General features: G+C 41.5%; 3 protein-coding genes across 5 annotated transcripts; 1 reads left to right on the top strand and 2 right to left on the bottom strand.

The window, feature by feature from the left end:
* The first annotated feature begins 216 nt into the window (after positions 1-216).
* Positions 217-1,181, top strand: LOC108046376 (RWD domain-containing protein 1). The gene is given in 3 exon segments (XM_017126027.2): positions 217-383; positions 436-773; positions 775-1,181. Coding segments are annotated over 3 exon segments (735 nt in total). The 5' UTR covers positions 217-307; the 3' UTR covers positions 1,096-1,181.
* LOC108046374 (cysteine and histidine-rich domain-containing protein) lies at positions 1,139-2,524 on the bottom strand. The gene is made up of 4 exons (XM_017126026.2): positions 2,369-2,524; positions 1,750-2,300; positions 1,495-1,689; positions 1,139-1,435 (listed from the first exon to the last, which is right to left on the bottom strand). Exons 1-4 carry the CDS (start codon positions 2,427-2,429, stop codon positions 1,178-1,180), a joined length of 1,065 nt encoding a protein of 354 aa, XP_016981515.2. The 5' UTR covers positions 2,430-2,524; the 3' UTR covers positions 1,139-1,177.
* Positions 2,525-5,275: 2,751 nt separating this feature from the next.
* Positions 5,276-18,199, bottom strand: LOC108046306. Of its 3 annotated transcripts, none has more exons than XM_017125917.2 (5): positions 17,872-18,100; positions 17,757-17,809; positions 9,466-9,625; positions 8,961-9,059; positions 5,276-5,489 (listed from the first exon to the last, which is right to left on the bottom strand). In XM_017125917.2, exons 2-5 carry the CDS (start codon positions 17,763-17,765, stop codon positions 5,353-5,355), a joined length of 405 nt encoding a protein of 134 aa, XP_016981406.1. In that variant the 5' UTR covers positions 17,766-17,809; positions 17,872-18,100; the 3' UTR covers positions 5,276-5,352. The 3 variants fall into 3 exon arrangements, with proteins under 3 accessions (XP_016981406.1, XP_016981405.1, XP_016981407.1); XM_017125916.2 differs by lacking the exon at positions 17,872-18,100 and adding an exon at positions 18,123-18,199 and having other exon boundaries at positions 5,283-5,489; XM_017125918.2 differs by lacking the exons at positions 5,276-5,489; positions 17,872-18,100 and adding exons at positions 8,427-8,732; positions 18,123-18,199.
* Between the last annotated feature and the right edge of the window lie 1,373 nt (positions 18,200-19,572).

Here is a 19,572-nt window from a genome sequence, read left to right as displayed (position 1 = left end):
TAACTGACTTTGATGTGGCAACCTTGGTAAATTCAGAGTGGCAGCACATTCATCTTTTCTGGCACGTTCAAGCAGCATGATGGGATATGATGCTTATTTATTTTATTTATTTACAATTAATAAAGTCTAATTGTAACTCACATTTTCGCGGAGTACTATTTAATTTTGTTGCTTTTTGACATCTAATTATCTTGACTTAAGATTCGATCATGCAGTCTGACCGTGCATTAATCACCAGTAGCAAGTAACCTCAAAGCGGCGGCGACTGATTTGCTGCTTTTATTTATTGTTAAATTCGCACAATACAATGAGCCGCAACTACAAGGAAGACCAGACCAATGAGGTTGAGGCGCTAGACTCCATATACTGCGGCGAAATGGAGAGTAAGAAACAAAGAATTTCCTTCGAATCCAAGCTCTAAAAACTCTTTCCCAGTTCTCGCCACGGAACCACACCACAAATTCCAGATTCCCATTGCCACCGAGGAATACAATTCGGATGAGCCCGAGAATGGACTGTCTTGCAAACTGGTCTTCACATACACACCTACTTATCCAGATGGTGCGCCCATTGTAGAAATCGAGGAAGCGGAGAACTTTGAGGACGCCTTCGAACCCCTTCTGCTGGAACACCTGCAAAAGACAATCGAGGAGAACCTGGGCATGGAAATGGTCTTCTCGCTGGTGAGCAGCGCCCAAGAGTGGCTAAACGAGCGATGGGATGAGCACAAATTCCACCAGGACGAGCTGCGAGAGCAAAAGCTGCGAGAAGTCGGAGGAGGAGGAGCGCAAGAAATTCGAAGGCACCCGGGTCACTGTGGAATCTTTCCTGACGTGGAAACTCGATTTCGAGGAGAGCACTGGCATTGCGGCCAAGCGGGAGAAGAACAATGTGTCCAAGAAGCAGACCGGACGCGAACTCTTCATGTGCGACAACACGCTCAACGATTCGGACATCAAGTTCCTCCTGGAGGCGGGTGAAAGCATTGAAAATGTCAAAATCGATGAAGCTTTGTTCCAAGATCTTGGCGAACTGGATTTGGATGATGATGACGACGAGGATTGGGTGCCCGGAGCCGATGACGACGATGATTAAGCTACGATGATTTTAGAGTAAAATAATGTTTCTCCAAGGCATATTCGTGTATTGTAAATAAACATTAAATGCCAACTCTTTATTAATCTAAGTTGTTTTGGTTTTGCAGACTCAACTCTGAGAGCTGGTAGCTGGTCACCGACTTGATGTCGTCCAGGTCGAAGAACTCCTCGTCACTCTCCTCCTGTTTTGGCTTTTCTTCTTCCTGGATCTTCTTGGCTGCTGGCAGTTTCTTGTTCGGGAAATTCAGGTTAGACCACGAGCCGGGCTCCAGTTTGGGCAGAGTAATCTCCACTTTTGTGCCGTACATTTGCGCACTGGCCTTGCTCACATTGACAATCTAAAAGGAAGCAAGATAAAATTGAATGTCGTGGGAAAAATGGTCTATTGGGGACTTACGCCGCGCAGTTCCAGGTCCAGATCAAACCTGGCGTTTTCCTGCTCGGGAAAAACCAGGTTGACATGCAGCCTGATGGGATTCAGCTCGACCAAACTCTGGGTGTAATCATATTTTTTGGCATAAATGGCCACGACCACATCGATGGCCGTCTGGTGCCAATCGTAGCGACACTGCACTACCTTTTTATCCTCGTTCTGGAAGGGGCGTACAATAAATTAGTCTGGTTATTACTAGGATACTCGCTTTAGACTCACCTCCTTTACCCACTTGTGCTGTCCATAGGCGCAACCCTTCTGCGCCATGAACTGGGCAAAATCCGAGGTCCGTTTCTGGCAACAGGACCAGAATTTGAGGCCCTCGTGGAAGATGGGCACTCCGGGATGGTAGGTGCACTCGCCGTAGTCGCTGCTGGTGCCCGCAAAGGAGTACGAGCATCCGTTGTTCTTGCAACTGGTGCCCACATCGATGGAGTCGCTGGATTTCTCTGCCACAGGGGTATTCGCCGTAAAAACGATTTCTTTCAAGGCAGGAGCCACCGTCGGCTGCAGAACGGTTAGCGGTGATTCTATGGGCGGTCGGGGCAGGGCTTCCCGGATGGGAGCGCGCACTTCGATGACCTCGTCCTTGTCCGACTCCTCCTTAACCGGCTTCTCTGGCTCCGGCGGCTTGACATTGGAGTGCTTGGCCAGAGTGCAGCCCTTGATGTTGAGGAACTCGGTGAAGTCCACAGACTTCTTGTTGCAGCAGGACCAACCTTTGTAGGCGTCGTGGAAGAACGGATCGCCCGGATGGTGTCGGCAAGATTCTGGGCGGGATTCGGGGGGTAAAGTTCTCAGCACACATGTGCTTGAATATAACCATCAACCGGCTTACCATCGTTGTTGGTCGCCGGATCGAAGAGCTGGCCACAGCCTCTGTTGTAGCATTGTTCCATTATTACTTTGTTTTGGTATCGGTTTATGTATGAAAAATTCGCTTAAAATCTGGAATATTCGCAGTGTATGGCAACTAGTGGGACCGGACTCCGTGACCGAGTCGAATCACTCTTTGTTTTTGCTGATTAGTTATCGGTATTTCGGCAATGGTGCTCGATGGTCACACGTTAGAGACAACCGCAATAATTCAAATTAATTTAATTAAATAAATAAATTCACTGTTTGACTTGTAATATTATTTCTTATAATTTACTACATTTTGATTAATCTTTTAGAGGTGTAACCCTTCGAAATAGGTTTTTAGTTGGTCTTAGTAAACTAGGATTTGGTCACTTTTCTCTGAGCCATTATCTTTAGCATAAACACTCTTATCATTCCCCCATAACAAACTTAAGTGAATTAAGTTACTTATAATTTAATTAGGAATTATTACTTGACAAAATATTATCAGTCCTTTAACCGGCAGTACTCTACACTTAACGTTACCTATTTTGCATCATTGTTAAGTCAATAACTTTACAATCAGCATTGATAATATTTCATTTTGGCAATTATCTGAACCATGTCATGGCTCTAGCTGTGACTGTGAGAACCTTAATTCCGCCTGAAAACGTAATACACGTGATATAACCGCAACCTGTGACTGCCAGTGCCTTGGAATATGTGACAAATAGCAGCTTTGCAAGCACCGTTCATCGCTGGTGGGTTTGGAAAGGCCAACAATCGCAAATGCAGAGCAATTAAAAGTGATAGTAAATTTGGAATTATGTTAATTACTGCCACTGTTTGTCCGGCCATTGCCGTCTTAATAGAATTTGCTAATTGCAAGTCGGAATTGAACTAAAAAGCATTATTTGCAAATCAACTGAAGGTCAGCCGTTGGCAGCGTTTGGGCTACGTGATTTTTGCACGGAACTGGCAAGGCGACACTTTAAAATTAGATCAAAGAATGGGCGGGAACCGGGAGTGATTGGTAACTGGTTCCCGGGGCCCCCTTGCATGATTGTTTATTTGTCACACTCAGTCATATACACACGTTTTCACGGTTTCATTGGTTTCATTTTCATTTATTGCCTGCGGTGTAGGAGCATAAAATTTACTTGTTCACAGCGAGAAAAGTTGATATTAAATAATAGATAACTTTTCATGACTGATTTTTATTGAAAATATTATTTCCCTTTTTTGAAAAATTGTGGAAAAAAAGTGGAATGTCATTTCTGGTTGAACTCCTAAATAAACAGAATCGATTTAATTTTAAGTTCAAAAAATTTCGAAGTATGAAAATACTAGGAAAATCAACATTTTTCCATAAACCTGAACAGTAAGACAAATTGACAAGTTTGAAATGTAAAAGGTTTTAAAATGAAAATATATGTAAATCTCTTAATATTTTAGACATTGAATTCATTTTTTTCCGGTGCAGTCGGGCAAACTGTCGTTTCGCTGGAAATTCTTGTGGTCGACAAGGTTATCAACACGCCTGCCCTGGCGCTGTTCCTGTGCCGCACTTCAAATAAAAATAAAATTATGACAAAGTCGGCATTTTCCGCAGCTCCACGGGCACATTCGGATTTTAACTGTGGCTGTGAATCATGCCATTGCTAATGATCCGTTGCCCATTGTTGTGAAACCGACCGAGAATTGTTGACTTTTTCTAGTGCGGTGCAGCTCGGCTTTTGGCTTTTGACAGTCGCAGAAATACAAATAAATAAATAAATATAACGGGCGGCGGCGGTGGCGGACACTCTGGTCGCAACATCGCCAGTGTCACTGGAAATTAACACCGCCCGGTTTGACTTTGGCTCCAGCTTTTGTCTTTTGCCCCGGCCGCCCGGGCGTATACGTAATTTACCATACAATGGCAACAGCAACTGCCAGGCAACAGCAGCAACATGCAATTGTGGCGCTGCTGTCATGTCATGTTGCACAGATTTCCCGCAATGGCCATATTCGCAGCATTCCAGAGCCACTGACGATGCCCCAGACGTGCGTGCTCCGATTGCCCGGCTTCTATTGCCAATACTCACCCTACTAATCCTTATCGCCAATTGTCGATTGCCTGCCAATTTCCCAACTGAAGACAGGAGGGATGTTGCAATTAGGCCACAGCAATGCAAATGATCTGCACGCTCTCAAGTTCGTTTCCCAAGTCTTTTGTTTGCCAATTCAAATTGGAGTTCAAAAAAAGCTCGGACGTAAGCTGACTTCTCGTTAGTTTTCAACATAATTTAATAATGTTATGATTGGACGGTAAATTATAATTGAGGGTAATCACATTTTAAAAGCCAAAAATGAATTATCTTATTTATTTGAAAATTGTAGACCTTCAAAACAAGATGCGACCCCTGGCTGACTTCTAAAAAACTATATATAAATAATTAATAAAACGATAAAAAGTGATAAAATGTTTCAATTTGAGTTTGGTGTTTTTTTATGATCTTAAGTATAAATTTGTATCAAGTTTATTCCATTTTGGCATGTGCTTGGTTATTAAATGCAACCAATTTATGTATTAAGAATTTATACTTAACTTTTGTTTATTTTTAATTCTTTAACTAGAATAAAATAAAATCAATTAATGCGTATACTTACTTTCATAAATTAATATATTTCAGTGCAAAAATTGTACAACATCCTAGTTAGAGATCCAGGTGTATTTTAATTACAAAACTATTCTTGATATGAGTTATTCGATTTAAAGAAGAACATGATCTTGGCATGGTTGAAGTCGCTTTATCCTTATTCAATATAAAAACGCTCTTCCTATTTATTTGTTAATAAGAGTTAACACATTTATTTACAAGAAAATTGTTTCTAGTCTCCAGCTCTTGCTCCTAGTGCTCCGGCAGCAATCAGTGCCTGCGCCACTGACCACTCAACATGACTCGGGGTTCGACTTTGGCCACAGCTCCTCCGTCGGGCTCAGAAGTATCTAAACCGCGTGGTGTACGGACTTCCGAAGAAGTTGTATGTCGCATAGGCGGTGTCGGGGGTCTGGAATGTGGTGCTAAAGAACGTATTCGGATCTCCCGCCGCCGCCGCCGCCACAAGTGCCGCTGCTGTTCGAACAAACAAAAGCATTTTAATTGGGTTTCTCACTCGACGCGGCGTGATTAATATTGGATTATTGGATATTGGGCAAGTGCTCTTGGAGGGGGTATTAATTGTGGTTGCTGCGAGTGCCAAGTGGTGAATTCCAAGCGTGGGCGTCACCCAATGACACAGCTCGAAGGTTGCGCCGTGCTCAAAGCTCACTCCGTCGTCAATCACAATCGCCGCTGCAATCACGGAGTCGACGTCACAGTCGTTGGCCGATCGCCTTTGATTGTCCACCGAGTCGTCCGTCCGTCTGACAACGCCCAGCCACTTTGATTAGAATGTCGGTCACATTTGACCACATTGGGTACCCCTGCCAATCGGAATGTACACTAACAACATTTATGGTCCAAAGATATAGATATATTTTGGGGATATCCTAACTAACATTCCAAAATCAACAACTGCTTTCAACCATAAAATGTGAAATCAATTGTTCGACAAAATAGTGCCGTTTTAATGAAGATTAAAAATGAGCAAAGAGTAAAGAGTTCGATTTACTAAACATCATACTTTAATTGTAAATCGAGTACAAAATAATAAGTAATTTTGTGAGTAACAAAATCAAATTAATAATAATTACGTGCAACAACAAAAAATGAAAGAAATTTTATCAATAGAACAGTAAGGTTTGTTTTTAAAGTCTTTTGTTTTCCCATTGCAACAAACAAACTCGAACTTTTATGCTTGTGCATTTTTTAATGCATTTCAATAATTAGTAATAATATTACAGCTATTTGAAGAACTAAAATCTGAGATTTTGAGGAAGCTTTTGTTTCAAAACAACTTTTCTTTGTGTAATTGTGGTGGGTGGCTGTGGCTGGGGATTGCCCAATGCGGCAGGCCAATCGCCGCTCGAATTCATGCCTGGAACTAAATCCGGAGGGGATCGGGGAGGGCAAATGGGGGGCTGTTGGGGCGGGGGAGCTGCCATTAATCTACGCCAGTCTTGGGCAATTGTTACGCTGCGGCTTCAGTTATAGATTGGCGCTGCTATAACCATTACCACGGCCTGGGGGCCAGTGGGCCTCCTAGCCGCAGGCAGTCCTCATCAGGAAGCCGAGTCCCACTGCGTAACCATTTGGCTTTATGGTTTTGCGGATTGGGGGAGAGAGAACTTTTGCCATGCAAAGTTAATTACACAATGGCTGGTCCTTGTCGACTTTTCGAGCTTTTCAGCAATCGTGCATAAATTGTCAAATTGTAAAAATTATCTCAACTTAGCGTCGTTGCTTCGATCGCTTTTTACGCTTTTTGTTCCAGTCCATTGTGAAATGTCTTTCCATTCATTTGTACAATGAGTTTGGAGTCGGAGTCTACATTGGAGTCCTCCAGCTCGCACAGAAAAAGTTGCTCCATTTCTGCATGCTCAAAATCGATATGCAAAAACAGAGCAAGCTCCACTCGCAAAAAGCGAAAAAAAATCAACTGCCAACATATTTTGCATGCGGCAAATGCAAAGCGAGCAAAGTCGCATTAGTCGCGCATATCATTGACTCCGTCTGGCCACCGTCTGCTCCGTCCCCCCATTCCAATGCTCCATTCCTCGCCAGACCAGATTCCTCTCTTAGTTCACTTTGAATCCGGCACGGGACCGTTTGCGGTCTGGCTTAGAGTCGCGAATCGCAGACAGCAATTGTTGCTTCAGCACCTGCTTCTGCTCGGGTCGTTAAGGAATCTGTTTATATTCTCTACCAGCTAAGGGTATTTCGATTTGTCTGTGATATTGGTACTATCATAATTATCCACACATTATCCAAAACAAATAACGGCAAGCAAGCAAATAAATAAAGGCAATTTAAACACTTGGTGTAAAATGAATGGCTAAAAAACCTAAACTTTTTTTGTACGCTAAGAAGTTAAGTATGAAATCCAAAATCTTATTTTTGATCAATTTATAAGGAAATTTATCCTAAGAATCAAATAAAATTTTGTATTTTTAAAAATTGAATTGAAGTTTTTAAGTTTGTTTCCTAAGTCTTTTGTTTAACAAGTAGATTTTTAAGTTTATATTAAAAAATTAATAAAATATTTAGCCCGAAATTAGCTTTCTTGTTTGTACCCAGTATTTTGTTCGAATCTTAAAGTATTATGTTGATTTTGAAATGGCTTAAAAATTTTGTTTAAAGTCAAAAGATGGTGAGTTGGTTTTCAAACTTATTCTCATACTTCTCAAACTCTCCTAAACTTCTGGATTGATTAAAGGCTTAAACCCATTTCTGTAGTCCCTTTTGAAATTGGTTTTGTTCTCTGGAAAGATCACACCTAGATAGCCAAGGGATACAACACCTAAAGCGGCTTATCTAGAGATTTGCATTCGCATCGTTTTGTCGCCACAAGTCTGCCACCCGGAGTACATGTGCTCGTCTGCGGCCTGCTCCGCCAAGTGTGAAGCTGCACTGGAGGGGAGAGCATGGCCTGGTCGAATTGGAAGCGGTCACAGTCAATGGTTTCCCCGGTTCCGTCTTCGTCGGCGTCTGCGTCTGCGTCCCAATCTCTATTTCCCGCCATCCAATCGCGGTGCCGCCGCACTTCAAAGCCGGATCGGAGCTGTTAATTAGGCGCTAGTTTTATGTGCGCTTAAAATAATTGCCACCATGGTGATCACTGATCAGCCAATCGAGTGCTTATCCATATACAAAACATAAATACAAATCAAATGGTGCATTGACAAACGAAAAATGCAAGTCGAAATGCTGCGAACAGAAATGGTTGGTGTTTTCTTTTTTGTTTTGTTTAATAATATTTTTCGGTTTATTCATAATTTAAATTTAGCTTCTTGTTACAAATAAAATAAGGTAAAATAAAAAGTAAAATCATAATACAATTCCAATTTGAAATATAAATTATAAAGAAGCAGAAATCATAAGAGAAATAAAAATACAAAACGAAACAATAAAGTGGAAATTAACATTGGGTTTTTCAAGCTAATTAAACTAAGTAATGTTAAGTTTATTTTAAGGGGAGGGGAGCGGGAAGGGGAAGGGGGAAGAGGTGCCGAGTTAGTGGGTGTTTTTGTGGGCGGCTGCAATTAGCTAAGAGGGACGCATTTCCGTTTCCGGTGCTGGTGCTGTTGGTGTGCAAAGTGTGTGTGTGCTTTCGTGTGCTTTGGGTTAATTACTGGTAATCGGTATAGTGTAGTGTGGTGTGGGGAAGATTTGGTATTCGGTGTGGGGAAGATTTGTTACTTTAACCAGAGAGTTTTCCTGCGAATAAGACATTTGTGTGGATTGTAAATTACTGGGCAACTAATTAACAATAACAAAGAAATAACAAAAACACGGCTACATATTGCACTAATAAAGCTTTTCTCTTCTAGGAGTGTGTGTGTGTGTGGGTGTGGGTGTCTGGGTGTGTGTGAGTGGATAATTGAGATGGAGGAGCAGCTATCTCTATTTTTGTTCAAACAGTGCGTTTAAAGAGGTTCGCATTACTTTGCTGGGGCGGCACAAAACCGTATCCGGAGGCGCCTACGACCACGCCGCTGGACTCGTCCACTGCATCTGGCGGGGATGGGGGGAACACCACGGGTCCTACAAGAAAATTTGGTTTAAAAGTGTGAAAATACAAACTATTGGAGCACAGATTGAATTGAAATTTTGGTTTCATTTTAATCTATTGAAAACAATTTTATTCAAATATTTTATAGAACTGTATAATAATACATACACAAAACTTTGTGTGTCATTTTGGACAATCTAAATGCAACTTAAGTCTGTAGTTATCTAACCAGGTACAAGATTAATATATAGGGAGTAAATTGTGTTCTTATAATCACGGTAATGCTTTACCTTAAATGAACTATAATTAAACAGTAATTAAACTTGACAGTAATATAGGGGTAAGGCTTGAAATTAAAAACGAATCTTAATAAACAGACCTCATTTTTCATAGTTCTATGAAATGCAAAAAATGAAACCCCTTCACCCACATACTCACCTCTGTTCTGTCGGGGATCCCGGACCTGAGTGGCGGATGAGGGTCCTGCCAGCGCCACGGGATCGAATCCAAAGCGAGCCCGGCTGGGGAACTGGCCCAGAAAGTATTGCTGACCCGCGGCGAAGGCCACGAAGAGGCAGAGGGCGGCGATGGTGACTAACTGCAAGTGGAAGTGGACAATGCACATGTGGTTAGGGGTATTTGGGTATTTGGATATTACGAGCGGATTGTTAGCATATGTACGAGTATGACCGAAGGCATGCATGGGCCAATTGCACTGGTTACACGCTGGCCAAAGCAATTAAGCCTCGGAAATGTGTGCCAATGCCATAAGCCGACAATTAAATACCAAACGCAAGACGCAGAATGCCACATGGCTCGCTTTCGGCCCGGTCAAGTGCAGTCGCCTTGAGCACGAGCCAGAAAGCCAGAGAGCCAGGCCAGAAGCCAAGAAAGCCTGAGTACCATTAACAGTTCCAGTTCGCCACCGATTCGATTTCGGTTGTGGTCGATGGCCAAAAGACCAAAGCAATTTGCCACGTCAACAAGTGCAATAGCCCAAGACGAATTCATGACAAATATGACCCAATTGTACATATCTTGTTCGTAATAAGGGAGTTGCCTGGTTGCATATTCACCCGAACAATGGCCATCTAATTGTTGAACATTTAACATAATAAGTATGTTTGTCAACATATAATACATTGTCAGATGGAGCGATTTAAGTAACGTATTTCTTAGAAAATTGTTATTGATTTTTTTGTATTTTATGTTTTGACATTGCACCATGTCATATTGCCATTCTCAAATACTAAGATTTGACAATCTAAAAATGTTAATTATCCACATAATTAAAACATTACTTTAACTGATCCTTCTTGTGAAACATTTAAATATCAGCTGGACTTGCGTTCTCCAATCTTTAATTGGACATGGAAGTGGCTTAAAAAGTGTGAGCGTTTTAAATTTAATTGTTCATTTAACAACCCAGTATGATTTTTGATTGCAAGTGCTTTAGAAAAATAAAATCTTAATTACAGTGTGGCGTCAGGAAGTTTTCAGCTGATTTGTGTCTCCCAAGGCACATTTTTTAAACATTTTGAAAGCCTCACAAAGCAAAGCCATAGAAATTGGTGCGCTTTATTCACTATATTCAGTTTATTGAATGCACATCACGTTAAGCCGCCACAACTGCGCCGAAGTGTGATAAATTTGTTAAATGGCAATCACGGCTGCGATTACTTTCCCGCTGACCCCAATCCCCTCGATCGCCATCGTCTGGGATGAAAATGGAGATGGAGGTGGGGGTGGGGGTGGTTGGTAATGGGAATGGGAATGGGGGCCACATGCTGTGCAAATTGTCCGGCTGACTGGTTCATAAATCCACTCCGGCTGTCTGTCGCTGGACCTGTGTCGAACGTCTTAGTTAAGGCCGTCACTTGGCTGGCAGACTGACTTTAATCATAGGGCAGATTTGACTTAATAGAACGGGTTTTGTTTCTGCCCCAATAGATTGGACAATCGGCCCAAATGCTACCAAATGCAGCATGCACTGTGTATGCAACCTGCTGCTAATGCAAATGTTGCCAATGTGTTTCGGGCCTCATTAATTGCTTAATGGGCCGCGCCTTGGCTTCCATGATTTTTACGAGGGTTCAGAAACGAACCCTGTGGGTCCAAGTTGCAACAATAACGCTAATTGCTATTAGCCAAAATATGCTCCAAAATAATCATAAAATATGCAAACAAGGCGGTCGCAAAGTTGCCAACAAGCAGCCAACGCGACTTGTGAAAAAATAGTTTTAATTAATTCGTGTTTGCCGCCGCTGTTGCCGTTGTTGTTGTGCCCCTAGTTGTTGGCCAGGCAGAGACTGCGACCATATTGCCACATCCACATCCACATCCACATCCACATCCAAAGAGTGGAAACAGTGGCGCAGGAATCGGTTGTAGGCATCAGAGTTCTCAAGAGCGGCGAACATGTGATCGTTAAGGGAAAACTGACAGAATACAAGAGTGCCACAGGTCTGTCATTTCGACTCACTTGAGCAGTGACTAATGATCTGATCTGGGGATTAAGCTGCCGACGGTTTGCAATTCATTTGCGACGATTACTCCACAAATTTTGACTGCTAACTGCGGAAATGGCATTAATCCATAGCAGTTGCATTACAAACTGCCTCTGTCATTTTCTCAAATCAAAGACATTTATTGGGGGACATAGTCATAAAGTTCCATAAGTAATAACTTATGTTTAAAAATGTGTCATTTATTTAAACCAATAGTATTTATAAAGTATTGTTTAGACAATAACTTTAATCCGCTTATTGTTGCTTACAGTAAATAAAAGTTTAAAAATTGGGCAATATTATTTCCTTAATAAATTCGTTGTTTAATACTAACAAACACATAAGCTAAAGTCAAAAAATGTCTATAACATAAAAAGCAATGTGAAAACATTTCTCTTAATGGGCTTTTTATTTGAGTGCTATTAAATCATCATCTATAAAATCTTACGACATGTTATTCACTTGTAAAAATCTATCAAACATCCTACATAAATGCCTTAAACTGAAATTAAACACAAAACAGAGCTAAACAAATTAGATCCATCTGTCTTGACCAGTGGCTTGAATGGCTTGCACTAGATTGGGTTCGGTTTCGGCTCTCCCCTTGATCTGTGCCACTGCCGGTCAATCTTGGCCAGAAAACCCAGCCACCGCCAGTCAACGTACTCTAGTATCTGGCAAAAACACATGTAGCCGTCAAAATGTCGTCAGCCGGCTGTTTGCATCTGGAATTCCGCGAATGCTGCAAATGCCGCGAGAGTAGCTCCACAGACAGATGGCGAATTCGAAAGTAATCGTTTTGGCTAATTTAGTGGCTTTTAATTGGGGCTAATTAGCGGGTGGTGGTAGTGGTGGTGGTGATGGTGGGATTGGGAACAATGCCTGCGGTCTTCCTGGCCTGCAACCCCCCCTTCCCCCTGCACCCAGCACCTCCCTCACATTCCGACAAATTAGCCAAACAAATGACCTTAGATATGATTTCGTAATTGGTCGACTTGGGCTGTGCCATAAAACACCCCAACCACTAGAGAAACCACAGTACACAACTCAAAAATCGAGGCACGCAGACAGGCACCTCGGATCTCGGCGGCTGCTGCTGTTGGCCAACGGCGGCCCATGCGAAAACATACCCACCCACCCACAAAACAATGATTAAGTGCAGCAACATGTGAGCGTGCCAGCGCACATATAGTACTGCTCCACTGGCAGAGCCAAATAAAAAGCCAGGCATAAAATCACTAAGCAACGACGGCGACTTGGAGCACCGGCCATGGACGGACGACGATAGCTACATTGTCTCGTTAGCCCGAAAGGCTGATAGCCTCTGGATTCGGGGTATAATAGCTCTGTCATGCCGCAGATATACCGCAGTAACTGCAACTCCCATGCAAGCCGACTTTTGTGGCACTCGAAATTGAATTGGAATTGATTCATAAGTCTGGCTGCTCTTGACTTGTAATATACATGTTTAGTGCACTTTTAACCTGCAAATGCGCTTGATTTGTAACTTAATAAACTATAATTCTGGGATCCTACCTTGAAATTGAATAATGGGACTCTTTTACGGTAATTGATCTACGCTTTTGTATTAATGTCGTTCAGATCATAAGCCACAGAGAAAAATTTAGAAAGTAGATCATTTGTTTTATTTACGATTAAGTTCTGTTTTTAGCTCTATATCTTAAAAAAACTCTTCTATAGGAAAAGTGGTATTATCTTTGGGGTTGTTATCCACCAAGATATGATTTTCTCGTGCTTATGATGAACTAAATTTATGCCTCAAACTTTAGCTAATGAGACTAAGTGTATTTAAAGGCCAGCACTGCACAAGTCCAGTTTCCCCTTCAATTTTACACTTATTTAATTGCTTATTGCTTATCAGCTATAATAATTTGAAAATCTTGACTCTCGATTGTTATAGTTTGGCTGTCCGAGAGACCTGAAGTGCTCCATTTCAGCCACTTTCAACGGGGTATTCAGTCCACTCACAAGCAAACTCCGTTTAGCTATGTTACTCCCTTCATATTTTCAATTTGATTTTTCATTTATGCGCTGGCGTTTATTGGCGTTTAGATTTTTATTTGCTTCCAATGGGCGGTTTAAAGTGAACTATATTTATTGCTTGGCCAGCTTAACAGGTAATGGAAACCGCACTTTCAATGAGATCGATTTGCTCCAGAAGTTTTTAACTGCCAGTATAAAATTTACATGACTCAGAGGGAGCCTGGCAACAACTGAAAAGCTGATGGATATCCTGGTGGCAGCCAAACAGCTGCTAATTAATCTTGCTTGTGTTTATGCGATTTGTCATTTGGCAAGTCGGTCGTAATTAATTTTATGTGAAAACTACACGCAGATGGAAAAGTGAATGTGATTGGAGCGAGACAATTGAGCTCGCCCCGAACACGAGTTATTATTGTTATCTTTTGTTAACGATAGCAACGCCCAGTGTTGGCGGTTTCTTTTTCGGCAGAGGGGTCAATGCTCGATTGAGCAACGATTTGGCTTTGGCTTTGGCTGACTTTCAACACGGAAGCTTAAGTTAAGAGTTTGGAGTTAAGAGCTAAGAGCTGGGAGCTCGGGAGCTTGGATAAACGCAAATAGCGCCGCTTGTCCGAAGCTGGATCGACGCAAAGTGTTGGATGTAGTAGGTGCAACCAACAGCCTCGAAAACGGCAACGGCTACGGCAAAAGCAACCAAATCAAAATCAACATGAACAGCAACAACCGACGACTGCCGCTTCAAATTACTTTGAATTGTGTTTAATAGGTGGGAAATGGAGTCAGTTGGCGACTTCGTGGCCAGCTGCCCCGCTGATTGTTGCCCAATCTATTGTCAATTGTAATTGAATTATTAAACATCAATTTGGCTAGGAAGTGCAAATTGCCCATCGGTCGTGCAGCGTGAGAATCGAGATTTTCCTTTTTCCTGCAACAAAGCCATAAAAGACAAAAAGACCCAGTGAAATGGGTTCAAGTTCAAACTGGTTTCCAAGCTGCAAGTCGGGGCAAATTTGTATCGTTTAGAGTCTGACAAAATGCCAAACACAGCGCCAGACGACGACGCACATGCCTCATAAATATGGTAATGGACCGCGAATATCTAGCAGAAATGCCATACTTTTCGCAACTGGCGCATGTGGGCAGTTCAGTTTTGGGCCCCAACTGGACATGTGTCCGCCATGCCATGCACTTGCCATGAGCACAGCACCACCGCAACCGCACTGACCTGACGACTGGCCAGCTGAGTGACTGACTACATGGACACATGGACTCCCTGCTCCGGCTATCTGGGTATCTGGCTATCCGAATCCCGCACTGGAGTCGTGCGATTGCGACAGCCAAAGCAACGCAGCTCGAGAGCCCCAAATCCCATGCCAACTCCAACTCCAACGCTAATCGCCGTTCAGGCACAGAAAAGCATAATAAAAACTGTTGTGCCCGCTTCGTTCGATGGGACGATATCGAATGACATGGCCTGGAGCCGCAGATGACGGTGTCTCCGGCTCGGAATGTCCCACTCCTGCAGAGGCTGAAGTCACTCCTTTGGAAATGGAGTAAGATTTGGATCCATAATACCAAAACATCACTTTACCAATTCAAGGATTATTACCTGAATTCTATAAAACCCCTTATACTAGAGGATCAATTGTGAAGAAATCCTTTGACAAATAAATAGTGAATGCTATACAATTAAAATTGAACCCAATGAACTTACAATGAAATTTAAATTAAATTATTGTTTAGAGCAGAAAATAAAGATTACTTTTAATTTGGAAGTTTAAGTAAAACTGTGGAATTTCATAAATTATAGTTGCATTATTTATAAAATATATTTATATATATATATATTTTATATCTGGTTTAAATGAACTCTATTGTATCTGCTTAAAATACCTATTTGAAGATCTTGAAAATATGAAGCGAATTTCTATTTCTTGGACCCATTTCCCCAACACTTTAAAAGACATCTGCAACAAAGTGTGTGGATAACTCAGTCTGACCCAGAGCCCACTAGCAAAGCAAAAAAGTGAAACTGTGCTAGTAGTAATTATGCATGGAGTGGACTTGTTGTCGTCCCCGTACTTGGGCATTGAGCAATCGGCACTTTCCGGCGTGACATCTTCATTAGAGTTGCAAGCCAACCGCAACCGAAGCCAAAGCCCCAGATCCGAAATACAAAATACAAAATACGACATCAAATTGTACGAGTACGTATGGCAATTAATTTGAATTTCCACACGCAAAGCGTGCAAAAGGCAGAAACGTTTTTACTTTTCGACGGACGGACATCTGCTGGAGCGATTAACTGAGTTGGCTGAGAGCAATTAATAAATCTTGTTCGTGTGCATGGTCGAATCCTAATCGAGAGCGACGTTGATGGCGGTTTCCCAGGGTGCCAGTTTTCCCGGGATAGACCCCCCCCCACCAAAATTTCAGCACCCAACTCTGAGATAAACCATTTTCCAATGCAATGCAAGCTTGCATTTTTATAATGTTTAAGTTTGATCTCAGTGTGTCTTTTTCCCTCGCTATTTTTCACGCACAGCTTCGGTTCATTTGATTCATTCATGACTGCATCTGGGGTTTGGTTAGCTATTGGTTTCGGTTTTGGCTTTTGCTGGGAGCCGGCTTGGGACACGCAATTGGACACGAGAAGTCGGAGAGTTGGTCAGCCGGCCACTGGCAATTGGTCTTGGCTTTGGCATTTCGGCTCTTGGCTCTTGTCCATTGGCCACCGGCCATTGGCGCGTGTGTATCGCACTTTTCAATTAAGTTACAAAACGCATGCCCAAGCACGTTTTCGGCTCGTTTTCTTGTCCGATCTGTCTGCCTGCCGTCTGCGAACTCCGATCCCCGATCCCCGATCACCGATCTCCGGACCACAGATCTTTATGGCCTTCATCGTGAACTTGAGAGTTTTTTTTATTATTTTTTTTGCGCGTACGCCTGCGATTTTGCGTGCGTTTTCCCATGTAATTGCGGGCTACTCGACTTGATTGCCAACTGCGGGGCGGAAACTCTTTAGACTTTAATTAAATCTGGTTTGAGGCGTATAATTTCTTGTTTCATTGACCTATAAATTATGACATGATTCAGAATTTGATGGGAAAATAAGGCAGCGTTTATGAAAATTAGTTAAAGTAACCGCTTGGCTTTACCCATTTGCACAGACTACGTAAAGACATTTTATTTGGGCTTTCGGTGACTAATCGTGCGTTTCAAATGTTAAGACAAATCAATTGATTAGCAGTTGATGCAATTTGACTTTTGAATGGGTTTAATAATATTAATAAAATATTTTACTTTGCTTACTTTTAATCTGTAACTTTTTGAACCTTTAAACAGTTTAATAAACTTTGCATGATAATAAAATAAATACAGTAAAATGCAATAGCTATAAAAAAATATTTATCTTACGGAAGTATTTCAATTTTAATATCGTTATCAAATAAACAAGTCTTATTCAGAAAAAAATTAAATGTTTAAAAATTAAAATGGTTTATATGTGAGAATCGTTGTTGAACCAAATAAAACCTTTTTTAAGCAAACATTTAATTTAAAATTCATTGTGAAGCAAAAACATTTTAATTTGATCATTAAAAAACAACTGGTTTAATCAAAATCAAACGAAAGTGAAAATACAAAATTACGAAATACAAACTTTTATGTGCTCTTAAAATAAATTTTAACCATAAAATATTGAGGCAGTCTGATATGATTGAGCAGCATTCCAGTCGCTATCAAGATAAAATTATGCTAAAAAACCTTGTTCGAAATATGCATATTTTGGTCAAACGCATTCAAATTTCCATCAAATTTTCAGCGCCTTGAACGTGGATGGATATGGATGGTCACCGAAAATAATGCATATAAAGTTATATGGCTTATATGGATATAGACATATCGAGGCGGTGGCCTGGCTTTCATGGCCCGCTGACACATGACGCCGTGGACCATAAATTAGAGTGCCAGGGCCCAATAAAAATTCTTGGGGACCAAACAATGCTCTTGTCGACCGCTGCGATCATTTGACAACTGTCAAACCGAAATAGTTGACTTCATTTGCGGCTTAAACGAGGCTTGAGCGTGTTAACAATTACGGGGCATTAGCGGCCCATGCAAAAGCTGTGACAATTGTCGCGAAAAACGAAAGACTTAGGCAACGAACTTGCAACACAAAATGCAGCTAACGAGGAAAAACCAAATATAAATACTTACGAATTTCATATTTGCTGGTTGATTGAGCTGCTGTTTGATGTGCGTGTGAGAAGCTGCAATTAGTTAACAAATATTTGAATTATATCAGCCTTAAACACTGGCACTTTTCAGTTACTTGACACGAAAACGTTTTAGCTTTGAATTTATAATCGACTGGTATTTCATTAATTTTTGACGTTTCTTTTGGTAAATTCTTTAGTTACATAAACAAATGCAGTAATGCGTTATTTCGATGGATTTTTTTTCTTTGCTGTTTTGCGTTTGTTATTTATGGATGACAACCGACGAGCACGCGAAGCCAGGAAAAACTGAATCCAATGGCTGTTAACTGCCGCGGAGTAGTACTCCAAAAAGCTGGGGCCTTACACGGTGGATATTTCGTGTGCGGAGCTCTCGGGTTTTGGATGTCGGATCTCGAACCGCTGTACGTCGGCCTGTGGCAGTAAAACGTTTAATGAATTCCAACAGATATGCTCAGTTGATTTTATATAAAGCATGGCCCGATCTCTGCCAGCGCCGACTGCGCCGCTGCCGTGCGTTTGTTTTGAGTGGGTTTTCGTTACCCGGGCTTTGAGTGAGTTTTTTTCTGGTCGGTGGGTCTACGTGCTTTTGGCTTTTGCATTCACCCCCGGCCACGTGATGTTTGTTCTCTGCAAGGGAATCGGTTAAAGTTAATGTTAATGTTGATGTTAATGGCAAACTGCAGTGGCACTAGCAGAAAATTCAACTTTCTAGCGAATCAATATTCAGCGTCTTGGTTCCGGTAACCAGTTTTGGGTGCACAAACGGGTCGATCAGCTGGCGATGTCGATGCTTATGCAAATCCGCCTATCTAGCATATGTAATTGGAAAGCTACGGGCAACACCTTGACTTGATTGCAGGTGAAAACAAAACAACAACATGGCCTGCGTCGCCAAATGGCAATTTCTTCCGCCTCTGTCACTTCCACTTGACCGTGAAATTCGCTGGAGATTCGTTTGATTTAAATGACAATTTACGTTATGCTCGCTTGTGTGATTAAGAATGGCAATATGCATAATCTGAATCATAATTATATGTTCACAATACGATCGTTCTCGGCCGGAAGCGTAGGATTCCATGCCCCATAGAATCCGGCGGCATCTTTTTTCCCCCTCTTAAGTGTATCGTTTAACGATTGACATTTATGTGGCCGACTGTTTGCTGCTGTGTGGCCCTTAAAAAAAACGATAAATGTGAAATTCATGAGGAATGCTTGTCATGCTTGATTAGCTTTAATCTTATACGATTCGCACACTTGTTTTCTGCTATGCGAGCAATGCGTTCGGTTTGAAGTTTTTATGTTAGTTGTTTTATGCGACTGAGAGGAGGGGGCGCAAGAGCGGGACCGGCAGCAAGTTCAAGTTCAAATCACAGCTGGCCACAAAAGCTCCTTGGCTGGCTGCAACCGCCAAAGTCAAAACGATTGGCTAATAATTGATACTCTTCTCGAGGAGTTATATCAGCTAAAGATCTTTCTTTTTCAGATTAAGAGTGTTATGAACATGTGGGTCATGAAATCTAAGAGGAAAATGCTATTGTTATTATTGTTATAAGCCATTTTAAAGTCCGCGTTTATTTCAAAAATTAAGCGATAAATATTTCTTCATAACGCTGAAATATAATATATACATATTATGTTACCAATAAGTATACATACGAAATTAAAAAGAAGTTGCTAAACATTTTTGTATACATATTGACAATAGCTTGATTTAAATGGACCCATAAATTTAAAATTGTTGCCCTTTTTCCTTGTTTTTTTTATTAGTGACGCAGAATATTAACCATTTTCAT

This window comes from Drosophila rhopaloa, unplaced genomic scaffold (genome assembly GCF_018152115.1).
Source record: "Drosophila rhopaloa isolate 14029-0021.01 unplaced genomic scaffold, ASM1815211v1 contig_178, whole genome shotgun sequence".
NCBI lineage: Eukaryota > Metazoa > Arthropoda > Insecta > Diptera > Drosophilidae > Drosophila > Drosophila rhopaloa.
The sequence above is the reverse complement of the archived record's forward strand: the minus strand, read 5'-3'. Positions and strand labels throughout refer to the sequence as shown.